This window comes from Rousettus aegyptiacus, unplaced genomic scaffold, assembly GCF_014176215.1.
Source record: "Rousettus aegyptiacus isolate mRouAeg1 unplaced genomic scaffold, mRouAeg1.p scaffold_m13_p_4, whole genome shotgun sequence".
NCBI lineage: Eukaryota > Metazoa > Chordata > Mammalia > Chiroptera > Pteropodidae > Rousettus > Rousettus aegyptiacus.
In genome coordinates this window covers 55,427,091-55,444,930 of record NW_023416307.1, presented here as the reverse complement: position 1 = coordinate 55,444,930, position 17,840 = coordinate 55,427,091, and the positions used below count along the sequence as shown (strand labels likewise).

Below are 17,840 nucleotides of genomic sequence, written 5' to 3'. Positions count from 1 at the left end.
TAGGAGCAATCAATGTCATGGGTTTATTATATATCATTCCAGAAATAAGCCATACATATAACTGTATACACATGACTAAGCTCTGTTTTTAAAACACAAAGGAGAATGCTACATATACAGTTTTGATCTTGCTTTTTTCATTTAATATTTCTTAGAGATCATTCCTTTTCAATTCATAGAGAGCTATCTCATGCTTTTTTTCACAGCTACATGTATTACATTATATGTGTATGTACCATAATTTATCCAGTCATTTTCCTACTGACAGACATTTATAAACAATGCTCTGATAAAAAAAAAATCCCTGCCTATACAATATTTTGAAAATGTCTGTTTCTAAGGAAATAATTCCTAGGAGTTAAACTGCTGGGTGAAAAATTATATGCATTTATAATTCTGACAAAATTTACCAAAACTACTTTCACAAAAAAACTACACTAGTTTATATTCTTTGAATAAGGAATACAGCATTTTTAGACTGACATCATAAAAGAAATATATTTAAAAAGAGCATCATGAGGTGGAGGGAAACAGGAAAGGAAGGAAAAAAGGGAGAAGAGATTTAGCTTACCTTCCAAAGTCACAAAGTTTTAAGACGGCTGTATCGGGGTCCAACAAGAGGTTCTGTGGTTTAATATCCCGATGGCAGATTCCAAAGGAATGAATATAGGCTAAACTTCGGAACAGCTGATACATATACAACTGGAATAAATAGTAAAAAATAATTGAATACTGTATATCCCAAACAAATCAGCATTCTGAGGCAGTAAATAAAGTAACAGATTAACAGACAGGTGAAATGCTAGGGATTATTAGCACTAATTGTCCTCTTACAAGTTTCATGTCATGTTTATATTAATTAGCTAATTAAAGTTTCATTACCCCATATTATATGTATAACACTCTTTAATATCTTAAAAAAGGAAATTTTACAACATAATTTGTCATAATTTTTTACTTTACTAACATCTCACAACAAGCCTGCTAAGATTGGGTGTTTTCTTCAAACAGATAAAAAGCTCAGAGAGATACTGCAAATTACGTGACTAATAAGCAGTGAAGTTTAGATCAAAAGCCAAGTTTTCTGTTTTTTAAGTTCATCATTTAAAAAAAAATTTGCCATTTCTTCTTTAGAATAATAATTTTCTGAGATGTTAGCCCCAGAGTTTATTGATACAGAGGCCTGGAAAAATTCACATGTGAATTGAGAAAATCTATAATCAATGATCTATCAAGACATCAGTACCCTATTATTAGCATCATTACATTTCTTGTTATCCTTCAGAAATACATAGAATTTAAAACGCTATTTAAAAACAGATCCTACCTGACTACTGACATTAATTTAAAAGAATATTTATTTCATTTTTTAAGAAAAAAGCACTGAAACTGCATCTGCATGGAAATAAAAATAAGACTCCTGACCGGGGAAGAGAGGGGAATTTATGAAGAGATTGAATACAGTTGACCCTGAACAACACAGGTTTGAACAGCATGGGTCTACTTACATGTGGATTTTTTTCCAGCAAATATATTGGAATTTTGGGGGGATATTTCCTTACTACTGAAAAGCAAGAGCATTATCAATTACACCAGGCTACCATAAAGCTATCATATTGCTGCTTCTTTGCTACCAGTGCATGAATCAGTTTACCTGTAAATAAATTTTTTCACATTTTATTTTCATTTTTGATGTCTAATGTTAGTTATACATAAATGTCTACAGTGTTGTGTATCGTATAAAACATTATTGATGTAGGTACTGAAAGCCTGATGATTTATCTTATAAACAAATGACGTAAACTTACAGTATCAATAAATGGTAAGTATAGTATTATTAAGTGTACTTTCCTTATGATTTTCTTAATCATAATGCTCCTTTTCTCTAGCCTAGTTTATTATAAGAATACAGTATGTAATACATGTATCATACAAAATATGTGTTAATCAACTGCTTTGTTACCAGTAAGACTTCCAGTCAACAGTAGGCTAATAGTAGTTAAGATTGGGGGGGGGAGTCAAAAGTTATAGGTGACATAAGGCACCATATTTAAATGTTACTTTTAAGACACAGTTAATTAAAGTTAACATGGGACCTACTTTCCCTCAAACAAGCACTATGAAAACTGCAGACAGTTGAATTTCAGTATATCCTTATTATAATGAACCAAAGCTGGAAATGCCTAAGCTTTCTTTAGAATGAAGCATGATATAAATGTATAGATAAGATCTTCAATTAGGTCAGTATTTTGCTGCCAAAGTTAGAATTAAGAAATTTAGGTAATTTTAAAAGTTTCATAATTCTATTAATGTATCATTGTTCACAGAATCAATCTTCAAGTCCTAAGCTCACTCTCAGAGCTCTAAGAGTTTAATTCACTACTACTAAGAAAGTAAGTTCCCATAAGAAATTGAGTTTATAGACAGTAATACACTAAAGGAGAGACTTGAACTCTGTGTCAGGACGCTAATGTCCAGGTGAGCAACAATTAGCGGGGAAAAAAATGTTTTGTTTTTGTTAGAAATGCTTAAGAGTTTAATAAGATTAAGGTTTTTTTTTTTCTTTCTGTATTCATTACTTTGAAAGATCTACCTCCATGTATGCAATGTTATATCATTTTTTTGTTTGACTCTCTAAAAGTATATTTACAGGCCAAGTGGCTTATTATACTAGAAGGAAAGCAATAACAAGAAAAATACTGATCGTGTGCCATGCACTAATCTAAGTGCTTTGTATGTATGATTTCGTTTAAACCTTACGTAGTAGGTACTACTATTATTTCTATTTTACGTATAAAGTAACTGAGGCACAGAGGTTAGACAATTTGGCCAATATCACATACTTAATATTCTGTAGTGCCTTGGATAATTACACTTCTTTTAATTACTATTTCCTTATTTTGCCATATTCTTATTCCATTAACTAAAAATGTAAAACTGTAATTGTTATATAGCTTATCACTAAGTAAAATACCAGAATGATAAACATTTAAAAACTCAGAGATATTTAGCACATTTTAAAATTCTGGATTTATTTAACATGTACTGTCAAACTGTTTTACCAATTTGTTTATTCTTGCAATCACTCTGTGAGATACATTTTTATCCTAATTTTTTTTTTTTACAGGAGAGGTAACTGAAGCTCAATTAACAGTTTGAACATAATTTGAATGAACACCATTACGAAGTTATCAAATCTAACTCAAGTCCAATGTCCTCTTTGCACTAGTAACCTTTTTAAAACAAATAATGGAGTAACAATTTTGTTCGTGATACACAAAATGCATCTAGCTCTCTTGTATACCCTGATCCTATCCTTAAACATGTATTTTCAATTAAAAAAAAAATTCGAGTTCACAACGATAATTTTCCAGGTATCTGTTTCAAAATTGTATTTTAAAACCTACTTAGTTATAAAAGATGAATCAGAAAAGCAAAGGTGCTCAAAACTTATATCTAACTATCATCAATTACAAAGTGACCACCACTATATAAAAGGGGTGAAGAAAGAGATTTGAAGCAATAAAGTCATAGAACATACCCAACTCCCTTAGAAAAAGTGAAAATCAAAAAATCACAAAGAACTGTAGTTACCATTTTGGTAATATGTGTGCCAAACAAGTTCTTATTAGATGGTGGGGTCCATGAATGCAAAAGGTTTGTGTATTATCACTTTTATTTCCACCTCCCAATTCAATATTTTTCACACACACACACACAAATACTTTTCATAAAATTGTGCAGAATGAATAAGTGAATGAAATCAATTATCAATTTCAGACAATGTTTTTATCTTTTCAGATTTTTGTCCTCAAAGACTAATGTCCAGGACCAATAGCTCTGACTCTGGAAGGACTGTGATTATATGAAAAAACCATTCCCTTTTCCACGCAGGGGAAAAGGGAGTGCTATATTTTTCTTTGCCAACTTTGATATGCATAATAAACTTATTTTTTAAAATATACAGATGCCAAGGATCTCAACCAATATATGCTGTCAAAAATACAGACAAATGTGCACAAGGTTCTTTACTATGTCATTTGTAACATTAAACAAAAACAAAACAAATGAAGGGTGAAACAAATAAATTAAGATACAGTCATGCAATAGACTAATATGCAGCTGTAAAAAGAAAGGCAAAAAGCTATATCTATTTATCTATAAAAAAGAATGATAGCCAGAATATATTTTTAATTTAAAAACGTTAAGAAAATGTATATATTATGTAACCATTTACCTAAAAAGGAGATGGGGGATAAAATAATTATATCCTTTTGCGTATTTAAAAAATGGTAGGATAAACTATTTTAAAAATTTAACTATTTACCTTGGGAAGGGAAGGAACAGAATAGAGAAAATGGAGATAAAACCTAAACTTACTTAACTGTGTATACCTTGTTTTGTAGATTCTCCTTTGAAACTATACATTTTCCATTTTGATGTAAAGTTAAAGTACAATTAACTTAAAAAAATTTAAAACACAATCTACAATAAAAGTAAAATGAAACAAAGCTTACTGAGGCATAATCACCCTTAAAGGAATTATTCAATGTTTCTTAAAAATAGAGAAATTTGACTGTTCTTACCTAATGAGATATACCATGGGGATAAAGAGTTGCAAAAAGATCTTAAATTACTTTCAGCTGGTGGTAGTAGTGTTATCCCAAGACTATTGTGAGTGTGGGATAGAATAAGAAATTAAGCTATCATTGAAAAATGGAATTTTTAGTGTAAGGAAAGGAAATATGGGTGGAAGATTATTAAGCCCCACTCCCCAATATTTAATTAGAAATATCAATATGAACTCATACTGTTATTTATTTTTGGAATGAAAAAAAAAAGAGATGCATTTTATCTTTGAAAAAGTTATCCACATATTTCCTAGCTCTGTCCACTAAAATGACCTAAAAACAATAACCAACACTGTGGTAATTAGTACCATTAGTACCCCTAATATCCAGACACTGGTCTCTAAATACCATTTCCCACTAAAAGAATAAGCTCTCTTTGAAGAAGAGGCTCATTCCAAGTCTGGGAAAGAAATGTATAAGAAAGCAAGGAAGCTACTGAAGATGAATAAGACCCATGCAAGAAGCTTTTAAACAAACACACAACAAATACTTTACTGGTCACCTTTAGAGGATGCTATGGAACCAACTATTATAAATTTTGGTAAACATAGGAAAATAATCAAATATATATCCTGTCTTTCTAATATAAACAGTAGCCCACGGTAAGCAAATAGTTGACATGGGAAAGTTTCTGTTTATGGAACTATTGTAGCTTATAATTTAAGAAGGAATAATAACATTAAAATATCAACATTTTATAACTTTTGATGAATTAATGGATTTAGGCAATTATCATCAATGGCTACAAGTATCACCAAAAAAAGGACATTATGTTCTTCCTTAGGAAAGTACTCAACACTATATATGAGGCAGTCTTGATTCCTACAAAAATTCACCTAATCACTTCTATTACAGGAAATAGATGACAGTAATACGCTGCACTACGGTACAGCAATCCAATCAGCAAAATCCAGACCAAAAAAATTATACATCAAATGACCCAGTTTCTTTCTTTAGCAACTAAATTAAAGAGAGCAATCAGGAGTGCGAGAGCGGTGTTACAGATTAAAAGAAACATCAGAAGCATATCAGCCAATTGTAATGTATGAACCTTACTTGGATCCTGAGTCTAACAAATAAATTTTAAAAATATGTATAAGACATACTGGAAATACGGTCACCAATATTTAATCACAATTATGCTGGATAAATTCCCAGCCACTCTGTCATGAGTTCTATCAAATAAACAAGATGGCACTAATATTAGGTACCAAAAATTAAATAACACCTTGATAATCTATGCATATACAAAATTATCAAAAGTTTAAATTTCAGCTACAGATATAATGTACATATAAATGGTAATAAATCACTGACTTTAATAATACTTATAACTATATTTTATAATTTTGTTTGCTATGTTTGCTCTTATTTCAGTCTGTGGCAAACAAAGGTATCAGAAATTAAAAGGTGCCATGGCTAGCAAAATTAAAGTTTATAATGGTCCCTGAAAAAATTCACTTGTCAGAAAGGTGACAAGTACCTTTAATACCTGAGTCATGAAAGTTTAAACGGTAAAGGTTTTACACTTTAAAACTGTGTAAGAATTTAATGAAGCTCTGGCAATTAATACCTACTGTGTGGCTTTTTCCCCTCAGTAATAGATTTGATAATATAGTTAAAACACACCCAAACCTCTCCCTGGCTCATGATAAGTACTTTCCAAAATGGGAAATTGGTCCATTTTTACATACCTTGACATAGATCACAGGGAGCGTCTGTTTGGCTCGACTATAGTGTCTGGCAACTCTGTATACTGTTTCCGGGACATAATCCAGCACCAGATTAAGATAGACCTCATCTTTCTGAAAAGTTTATTAAAAACAAATAAAGGAAAAAAAAAAAAGATTAGAAATCAGTTTTTAAATACTCAAATAAGAATGCTCTATACATTCACATATTCAGATTTTAAACAAAGATTCATGTGTTCAATTTTAATTATGTATTAATTCAGAATATAACTATAACAATAAAACAATCTACCGCACCTTTTTACTAATCATTTCATGGAAAACACATAGTCATTTCAATACCATTAAGATCCTAATCATATTTAAACTATTATTTAGGTTATATGATTTTAAAAGATATCACCTGTTACCAAATTTCATATTTTCTGGTTTGAGAATCAATGCCCTCATATCCTATCAGGATAGGTCTCATGGTAGTAAAGTGAGTATTGAATTGGGAGCTAAAAATGTGCATTTTTAGCCCTACCTCTGCTGCTAACTGATGTGTGCATCTCTCTAGGCTTCAGTTTCTTCAACTATATGTAAAAGTTGGACTGGATATTCTTCAAAATTTTTCTCACCTTTACCAAAGACTGTAGTTATCTAATAATCTATACTTAGTAGAACAACCACTTGTCTTCTATAATTAACTGAAAGAAAAAGAATAACTTATAAGGCAGCAAGTTACCATACTCACAAGTTTATTGCAGGTCACATGTTTAAACATCCATTCTCAGCAGCATAAAGACACCAATCCAAGATCATTGGAGAGAAAGAAGGGAATTCCAACTAAGTACCAAGTAGGAAAGAGGAACAAAGCGCTAACCTTATCCTGAACATGTGAACAATATCAGATAAGTAAACTGAAGCAGAAAACAAAGTTGAGAATCACTGTGTTCAAGACTAGAATTGGCTACTGAATGAGAAAATCTTCAGGTAAACAAGCTTTCACAATCTTCCCAATTTGAAATCATCTTACCTACAAGTGAAAATTTTCAATTTTCAGCATTTATTGAGCATTTTCTATATGTCAGTAGCCACTGCAGAGGAAGTAAGGGTGCAGATATAAAAGAGATGACATCTAAACTGAGTATGAAAGGAACATTTCAGGCAGAGAAAACCATATTCAAGATGTGGGGTCAAAGAGTCTAGCAGAGCTCAGAAAACAGTTTAATGGGATAGCACGCCATTGACCCTACTACTTTTTCATTATCCTTCACTCTTTCATCTTAACCAGTTTAACAGCCCAATTACTATATACTGATGACCCCTAAATTCATACATATTTGCTCTCCATGTTCAGCTTAAATTCTATAATCTACCATTACCCTCACTCTCTAACATGGGGGTCAGTAAAATAAAGCAAAGGCATGCTGCCTGTTTTTATAAATAAAGTTTTACAGGAACACAGTGATGCTCGCTCATTCACTTAAATATGGTCTATGGCAACTTTTGGGCTACAATGGCAGATTTGAATAGTTGTGACAGAGACCATAGAGCCTGCAAAACCAAAAATATTAACTATATGGCTCTTTATGACAAAAACTGCCGAATCTACTCTTCTAGTTTTCATCCTAATTTAAAGAAAACTTCTTGCTCTACATTTCTGTTTTTTTTTCTATTGTCCTTTATTTAAGTAAATGGAGGATCCCAAGGTTCGGTCATCAGAACTCTGTTATTTATGTGAGCTTACTCCCTTGATCATCTTAACCAGTTTAACAGCCCAATTACTATATACTGATGACCCCTAAATTCATACATATGCTGGACCTCTGCCTTTAACTCCAGACTAGTATATTCAATTGTCTACTTGATATTGCCCAAACTAGAAACCTTAGAATAATCATTAATATCCCACTCCCCTCTTTCCCTCACACATATACACACATTCTGCATCTGTGTGTGTGTGTGCGCGCACGTGTGTGTAATACTAATGGTTTTGCCTTTAAAATTTATCCAGCATGCATCCACATCTTACCACCTTCACTGCTACAACCCTGATCTGAGTCACTATTGCCTCTAACTTAAATTATAGCGATATACTCCTAAATGGTTTCCCTGCTTCCCCCTTTACCCTTTTACCCTTTTACAATCTAATGAATGTTCTAATCCTAGCTATACATTTGCTCTTGCTTCAACTCCTTTGAATCTTTGCTCAAGTTTCACTTTCCCTAAATCACACCATTTGCAACCCGATTTCTGCACCCCACACTCCCATCTACCTTCTCCACTTAATCTTTTCACATGATACCACTTTTAGCCACATAATTTACTTTTTATTGTTTGCCTCCCCTGACTAGATTGAACTTCATAAAAGATTTTTATCTGTTTTGTTTATTGCTCTATCCCCACTGAGAATAGTGCCTAGCTCAAAATAGATACTCTGCAAATATTTGCTGAATAAATTTAAGTTCACAAGCAATGGATATTATTTAGAAATTAAGGTGACAGCCTGACAGGTCTGTTTTAACTCAAACAGTACTATGAAGAGTGGGTATGGAGAGGGGGAAAGTTGGGAAGGTAAGAATGAAAACTGAGCACCTGGAAACCTACAAGAATCCAAGACCTAGACAAGGGCATAGGCAATAAGGACTTTTCAAAAGGGGAGGTGGTTGGGAACAGGAATATTAGCAAGTTAAATAAGGGAGTAATAGAGATCCTGAGAAACAAAGAAGTTGGGATTAATTTTATAGTCTCTAAACTTGGACAACTAGGCTAGTAACAAGACAGAGAAAACATGGAGAACGAAAAGGTATAAGGGAAAAAATGTGTTAAACTTTTATTTAATGAATCACAGAACATTTTAGGTGGCTATGTTCCACAGGTGGTTGGAAATAGAGGTTAAGTCAGAACTCGGAAAATAAGAGTAGAATACAGGTAGAGATTTAAACAATAGCTGAAACTACGGGAAAAGACTCACTCACCTAAAGAAGAGTGTGTACAATAAGGGAATGGGGAAAATGAGAATGGAATTCTGAAAAACATAGCAGATAGCATTAGAAATAACTCAGCAAAGACAAAGAAAAAGAACTAAGGTATAAAAAAGCAAGGTAAAGACTAGCATGAAGAGATCCAAAACTGAATTTCAATGACAAGAGCGATAAGGACTGAAAAGTCGTTGATCTAATATATCATGGTTCATGAAATGGCAGGCGAGAAACAGGGGAAGCAGTTAATTTAATTAGTTCTTACAAAATCTGTAGTGTTAAAAATAAGGAGAGAGCTAGGAGCTGGCACCTTGACAAAGCACACAAAGAAAAATTGTTGATGTGCTTTTTTTTCATATCTTTAGTGGCTAAGAGAGACCTAAAATTATTTGTAGGCTGAATGGATAAGGATAGAATAAAGCAGTAAAAAAAGAAAAACTGATAAAGCAAGGTTCAAGAACATCACAAGAGGGGAACAAGAACACAGAGAAGTTATGCAGTGTAGTATTAAGAGATAAGGTTAATGTAAGTCACACAAAACTACATAGAAGTCCCAACTCTGCTACTACTAGTTATATGACCATGAGCAATTACTTAACTTCTCTAAGCCTCAGTTTCCTGTAAAAACAGTGTTAATAATGGCATTTACTTTAAAAGACTATCATAAGATTATAAGAAATAACCCATATAAAGTTCTTTAAGCACATTACCTGGCACATAATACTCAAATTTTAACTATTACCATCTTTAGAAAGAAATGGATAATACTTTTTTCCCCCTTCCTGTACATCTAAAATAAGTGAATAGGTGTTAGGGAGAATTATAAGTAAAATGAGTGTATCTCTGATGACCCTATTTTTGGTAAAGAGATGAAGTCATATGTAAAACCAAGGGTAGTAAGAATAATGCTGAAGACTTATCTTAAAATTTTAGAGATCAAGATTTAGACAAGTGAAAGTGAGGTCCAATAGTGAGAATAAATAAATAGAATGCTGAACTGGTGTTGAAGGGATTGCTATGTTAAGTAGAATTCAAGGAATGGCGAGTCTCAGGTGTTAGAAACACAGATGTCAAAACTACACTTTTTAATAAACTATTATTTGATTACAGGTTTCTTGATTTTAGTAAATCATAACAATGTTAACATGATATATTGATGAATGACCTGGAGATGTGTTTAACACTGTATTACAATTTAATTCATTTGCTAAACAAGCATAACAAAAGTGAAGAATAAGATTAAAAAATGAATGCCAAAGTCAAAAAAGGTTTCTAGTTGTAAGGCTATTAGCTCTGTCCTTCATTTGTCCCAATCACTGTTTTCCTAAATGATTTCATTTATTAGAGGTTGCAAACGTAAATGCCTTCAATGATTAAGCAACAAACAAAAATGTGTGAAGCCACAATGTAATGCAGTAAGGGGCAATAGTTGGTAAGTCAGATAGTATAGGAAGTAAACTAAAAGCATTCTAATTGAAAAAAATATTAACAGAATGTGCTAGCCAAACAAAACACATTAGAGGTTGGATCTGGTAGCCAGTTTATAATTTCCAACTTCAACACAACTACCTGAGATTGACACAAACCTAGGAAGAATGGCTTAAAATGAAAGATCAAAAAAATTTAAAGAATTATAATAGTATGAAATGCTAAGCTAAACCCAAAATATAAAATTCAAAAAGATAAATATAAAGCTATATGATTAAAATCAAAATATCAAGTTAGTATGTAGAATGAAAGACTTGACAGTAATTCATTTGAAAAATAAATAATAGGTGTAACTGAAGAGAACTCCAAAAGAGTCAATGTTGAGGTGCAGTTAATGAAAAACTATGTAATATTAGATTATAGTAGAAATAATTCCACTCTACTTTGTACATCAGGCTTCATTTGACATATTGATGATAGCCATTTTCAGGCAGTGTATTTTATTCATAACATTAACAAAGCAAAGCACATCAAATAAGGGTTAATGAAACCACATCTGCTATAGGTTGAATGTTCCAATTTAATATGAGAAATATGAGGGTTCAAATTATATTGCAGATTAACACAGGCCTATATTTTTGCTCAAATAAACTGTTTATTTACTCCATTAATCATCAAAAACTTGCAATATTCTTTAGAAACATAGAAGAAGTCTATCCATTTTGTAGAAATGTGTAGATGTTTCTTTGACATTTGAAAGCTGTCATTTTGACTGTCTTCATTTTCTGAGTGAGACACTGGAGGTGTCTCATTATACTCAAGATTAGCTGTAGATTTTAAAAGCAAAATATAAAAATACAACACATAAAAGTATAATTTAAATAAACATACTGACAACAGTCTACTGATATGAGAAAGTACTAATTTCAAAGAACAAGTATTAGGCTTCCAATAAATTTGCTAAGGAGTCACTATTACAAATCTTTTAAAAGGAAATTGTAACATACAAAATATATCTTATTCAGAAATCTTAAAAAAATTACAAGATGTACAATTTAGGGAGTATCTCTCTCAATGGTTCATTTTCCTAGTTATTACTTTTAACAATAAACTACTCTATAACTGCTGATAAACACTCCTCTACGAACCATTCACTGAGTAAGAAATTTAAATGACAAAATATTGATTACACCTAACAACAACTTAACAAGAGCTGGAATAACTCTATCCTACATTTGAAAAACAGATACTACTATGATGCCCTTATCCCCAGGTAATTTTTGAGCTCAAGGAAACAAAACTGCTCAAGGCTGCGGTCTGAAACAGAATCATGTTATAATTCTAAAAATTTGATGTGATACAAAGCAGCATATCAGAGAACCCAGTAATAAGACACCCAACAAAGTATAATGGTAATCCAGGGTTCTCCTTAGAATTAAGGAACTTGGACCAGCGAAAAACAAAAAAATCACTTTAAAAAAATGACTTTTCTCTGATGTGTGTGCCAAGCTGGCTAGAGATAGGAATAATACTAACAAGTATCCTTTAGCCTGGAGATTGGAGGAAGGAATGCAGAAAGGAGGATAAGCACCTAGCATATAACAGTGATTATACCAAAGTTTCATCTTTATCTCATACCTTCAAACAAAATAAATACCAAAGTTACTAAAGTTAAAAATATATATATAAATATACCAGAAGAAAATGTGTGTTTGCAAATCCTGAAGGACAAAATATCTGTAAGCTATAAAGGAAAATAATGCCAATTTGATTGCATAAAAATGTAAACTTATATACTACCTAAAAAAATTTTTTTAATGACAATTTGGCAAAAAAAAAGTTGCTTATATATAACAAAGAGCTAATTTGTTTTTGTTTAAAATACAAATAGCTCTTGAAGTCAACAAAAAAAGACTAACATCCCAACAGAAAAAAATGGAAAGGGGCATTAACAACAGATGGTCATACAAATGGCCAACAAAAATGTACAAAGATGCTCAACTTCATTTATAATTAAAGTAGAAAAAAATAACAATTTTATTTTTTTTTTTATGCCTACAGCTCCTGGTCTTCCTAGGGGGTCTCCCATCCAAGTACTAACCAGGCCCGACCCTGCTTAACTTCTGAGATCAGACATCGGGCTTGTTCAGGGTGGCATGGCTGTAGACCATGAACAGTGGCTCCACTGGGGCATGAACCCAGGACTTTCTGCGTGTAAAGCAGATGTGCTAACTGCTACACTATGGAACCACGTCCTAAAAATAACAATTTTCCCTATTAAATTGGAAAATTCAATCTGAGAAAACTAAGTACTGGAACAAGGTCATGGTCCACTATTCACCATTACACACTTCTTCTGCTGAAAGCCCAAACTCTTGCAATCTTTTGGGAAGTCAGTGGGTTAATATAGTCATCCCAAAGTGAAGACATACAGACATCCATTCTACTGAGCGATGCCATTTCTAGGAACTGAATCTATGAAAACAATTCTGTGTGTATATATGTATATATGTATGTATGTATATGTACATGGCACACAAAAAGATGGCTGAAGATTTGTGAATAGCAAGAAATGAAAAATAATCTGCATTCCAGAAAGTAAAGTCGTACTCAAAAACAAAACAAAAATCCCACATTAATGGGGGGGGGGGGTATGTCAAAGGGGCACAGACGCTAACTGAAAAGAGCTCCCAATAGCCAAAGCTATAACAATTTGATTGAAGTATTAGGTTATAACCCAAAGTATAAAAAAGTATACGAGTTCACACTGATATAAATAATTAAACGGATTTATAAATGAGGGAGAAGTGGCAATCTCTCATGCAAAAGAAATTCAAATAATTTATGTAGTCACTCTGCCCTTAAGAAGGAGAATAACTCTCTCCTTCTTAAGTATGGGCTGTGCATGGTGACTTACTTCCAAAGAATGCAGGATGGAAAGGTGGCGGGGGAAAGAGTAACTTAACAATGAAGAAAACTAAAAAATACTAGTTCAGCCACGTGATCAAGATTAATAACAGTCACAAATTATGTTGACAGTATGTACCCTTGATGTGATAAAAATGGCACTCTGGCATTTTTTCCAAATAACATATTATAGCCTCAGTTTATTACATATAAATATCAGACAAATTCTAATAGTGAGGCATCCTACAAAATATCTACCTAGCACTCCTCAAAACTGACAAGGTCATCGGAAACAAGGGAAGTAGGAGAAATTGCCACAACTAAGATTAGCCAAAGAAACATAGCAACATAATAACGTAGTAGCCTACATGGGACCATGGAAAAGACATTGGGTAAAACCTAAGAAAATCTGAATAAACTATAAACTTTAGTTAATAATAATGTGTCATTATTGATTCATTAATTGTAATAAATGTACTATACTAATATGTTAATAATAGGGTAAAATGGTTGCAGGGTCTATGCTCATAGATATAAAAAGGAATATTGTTATACTGTTGGGGAAGAGGATGAACGTGTTCCAAAATAATGTGTGTGTTATCACATTAGCATATGATACATGTGCTCATATATGGATATAAGAAATTGACCTCTATGAAGAGAAATTTGGGGGCTTAAGGGGGGGCAAAATATTGTCCTGTTATCTCCTAGATTCGTATTTTCAAGCAGATAATTATCATCTTATTTGCTATAACATTTATAATTTATGAAGAGGTCTTGATAATTCACCCACCTCAAGAATTTTGCAATACCTATATAGTCTAGGTCACAGTCCACTGAAAATGTCAGCATTTCATCAGTAAAAGTTTCATCTAGACAGTGAATAGAACACTTTAATAGAAATCAACGTAAAGTTTTAAGGAAGAAATAAAATTGGGCTTACTTAGGCAACCTCTTTATCTCAGTGAATAAAAGTCCGTGCAATCAATGATTTTCACAAAGTAAAGAAAGTGACAAAGGAAAACAGAGGGGAGGAGAGAGTTATAGTTTGTAAACTTGAACATGCACAGTATTCTCCCTCTTATCCATGGTTTTACTTTCTGCAGTTTTAGTTACTCAGGTTTAACTGTAGTCTTAAAATATTAAATGGAAAATTCCAGAAATAAACAATTCTTAAGTTTTAAGCTGCATGCAGTTCTGAGTAAAGTGATGAAATCTTGTGCAATCTTGCTCTGTCCCACCCAGGATGTGAATCATCACTTTGTCCAGCATACCTACGCTGTATAAGCTACCTGGCTGTTAGTCACTTAGTAGCTGTCTCAGTTATGTGATTGACTGTCATAGTGCTTGGGTTCAAGTAACCCTTATTTTACTTAATAATGGCCCCAACGCACAAGGGTAGTGATGTTGGCAATATAGAGGGTTCGGTAGTATCTGTGGTTTTCAGCATCCACTGGGGTTCTTGGAACATATCCCCTTGTGCATAAAGAGGGACTACTGTATACACTTACCTATAACTCTGCTGTGTGTGTGTGTGTGTGTGTGTGCGCGCGCGTAGTTTCATATAGGGAGGCGACCTTGACCAAAACAATCACTTATGAACCCATTTCTACTTCCCTACCCTCACCTCCCATTACTATTCCCATATTCCCATAATTTATATACCAGAAATTTCAAAATACCTGTAATACCACTACACAAACCATGCTGTTTAACTCTACCAAGCCTTTCAAACATCCTGTGCTTGATCTCAATATATACCTACTCTGTGTTGTTTATCTAAATAGCTCCTATTTTAGTCTTCAAAAGCCTAGATCAGCATCACCTCTATGTAATTCCTTTGTTGGCCCTCTGGGTGATTTATTACTTTCCTCTACACTACACTTCTGTTCATAGTAAAAATTATACTTACTCCATGTATAATTCTGCAGCATATTGTACATATTGCTCTTTTTGCTCTTCTCAAACTCATTTAGACAGACCTTATATTTTGTCTTTGTACCTAAAACACTATACGGTGCCAATAAACTGAAATGAAGCGAACTTTAAGAATTATGAGAGAATGGGTGGTTGGAAAGAACACAGACTTTATAGAAGAATCTACATTTGAAAGTGGCTCCCATGGTTACTAATTATGAGACACTGGGAAAATTCTTTAATCACACCAGACTTTGACTTTCCCAATGATGAAATTTATAAAGTACTATTATCTATTTTATAGCACTGATGATTAAATTAGAAAAATATATAAAATACACAGGAAAAAAACACTTTAAAAATCAAAAGATGTTAAAAGAATATTAAGTTTTTGTATTCATTATTTGTATTCATGTATATAATCTCTACATTAACCAAAAGAATATCTCTAAGAATTTGAATCTGATAAAAATTATCATAGATGGCATAATATTTATGTTTTAAAATATTTAATTTGGTTTATGTTTTAAAATATATTGAAATATATAGCAAAATGATAGTAATTACTGTGCTTGCTTAGAATTCTTTACTGATAAGGTATACAATCAAAAGACAGAAGACAGTCAGTACATGTGCAACCCTTACTTTTGAGTCTATCCTTTTACACTATGGTACACTATGTTATGTGTCCACTATAGTTGGAAGCCTCTATTTTATTCACCTTTTCTCTATATCACAGCAATTTCAATAAGCAGTCCATAAGCAAAGTGTCAAAAATAATAAGGGGGGTGGGGGGAAGCAGGACTTCTGCAATAGCAGAGTAAGCTCAGATCTCAGAAAAGCAAAAATTTAACTGGTAAATGATTTAACTGGTTAATAAAAGCAACTAGAAATTGTTTTAAGGGCATATAGGAAATGAAGAAACAAATCTCAGTAAGAATAGCAAGAGTCTGTGGCATTTTAGCAAAGACCTGCTGCTCCCTTACCCTGCCATCCTACCTCCATGTTTGGGAATCTGTCCTGGCAATCTACTCCAGGCAGGTTTCACCCCAGGAGGGACAGGCTGTGTCCCATTTTGAAAAAGATATATTCCAGTTTAGCACAGAGGATTACATCCCCTTTTCCCAACCAATCCCCACTGGTAAGTCAGAGCTTTACTCCAGATATAGCAGGTTGGGGTTCTGTGAGCCTCATCCTCCCTCAACTGCTCATAGGCAGAGCTCCCATGCTAGAAGAGGCAAGAAGTGAAGACCAAGGGCTGCCATTGCCCCTCTTCCAGTACCTACTCATAAAGCGGGGGAGGTTACTCTGGGAAAAGTAAATTTTCACTCACAGGGAACACAGAAGTTCTTCCTGTCCAGAGAGAAAGGCAGGCTATGTGCTCACCAAAAGAGACTCAACTTTATTTGTAACACACTAGGGAGAACTCCATGCCTTTGGGCATTGTCTAAAAAAATGGAGATCTCTTTGGAGAGCAGTTAAGAATAGGTTGATAGGTCCATGACACAAGCAAAAAGACAAGACACAGGAGTTTAATACACAGAGCCAAAGAAAGAGATAGTCAAGAGGCTACCTGGGATCAGTCATCTCTGGAGGTCAATAAGGATATGCACAGGTGCTAGGCCTAGCAGAATGTGGAACAGACTTGAAGCATTCCCTAAACTGATATATCAACACACAGCAGAAGCACCTCTGGCACAAAAGGCTTATACACAACCTCTTAATAAACAAAGAATGAACAATAAGCTACTCTGACCCATAAGCAATTCCCAGGAAGTAAAATCACATTCTCCCCTAGCAGTCAAAAAGATTATGAATGCCCAAAGCTGTACCCTCTGGGGAGCAATCACAGAAGAAATTACAAGCTATGAGCCCCTGGTTCAACTCCCTGAACTATACCAAGCCACTCACACAACCAGTGGTTAAGGATAAAAATATAATTGGCTATGAGAACTTAAAGCATAATCTCCAACCAATAAGTAACATTAGGAAGATCTCATATCAACAGCTTTAACAACTTCTACCTTAATAAACTAGAAGGGGAAAAAATGTAGGGAGGAGGCAAGAGAACTAAAAGTTAAAGCAAGCCACATTCAGAGACTGAACTGTACTGATTAGCCCAACTGCCAGACCACAGGAAACCTGCAGAACAAAAGATTTCTGCTGGGATTACTAACAAACCATTTACCCATACCATAAATGGGTAAAGGGAAAACAGGAAAACAGAGTCTTCAAGTCTCAGCCTACATAAAATAAACACAATCATTCATTCCCTAAGGCTAAAACCATGGGGAACCTAT

General features: G+C 33.4%; 1 protein-coding gene and 1 pseudogene across 4 annotated transcripts in view; both read right to left on the bottom strand.

Moving 5' to 3' along the window:
- The window catches only part of GSK3B (glycogen synthase kinase 3 beta), a 172,961-nt gene that overhangs the window by 65,514 nt on the left and 89,607 nt on the right, over positions 1-17,840 (bottom strand). For all 4 annotated transcript variants that reach the window (XM_016158805.2, XM_016158806.2, XM_016158803.2 and 1 more), the window contains 2 exons: positions 6,326-6,436; positions 572-702 (listed from right to left, as the gene is read on the bottom strand). In XM_016158805.2, the coding sequence (XP_016014291.1) occupies positions 572-702; positions 6,326-6,436 (242 nt within the window). The remainder of the gene's footprint in view (positions 1-571; positions 703-6,325; positions 6,437-17,840) is intronic.
- On the bottom strand, positions 12,769-12,884 carry LOC118602619 (annotated as a pseudogene).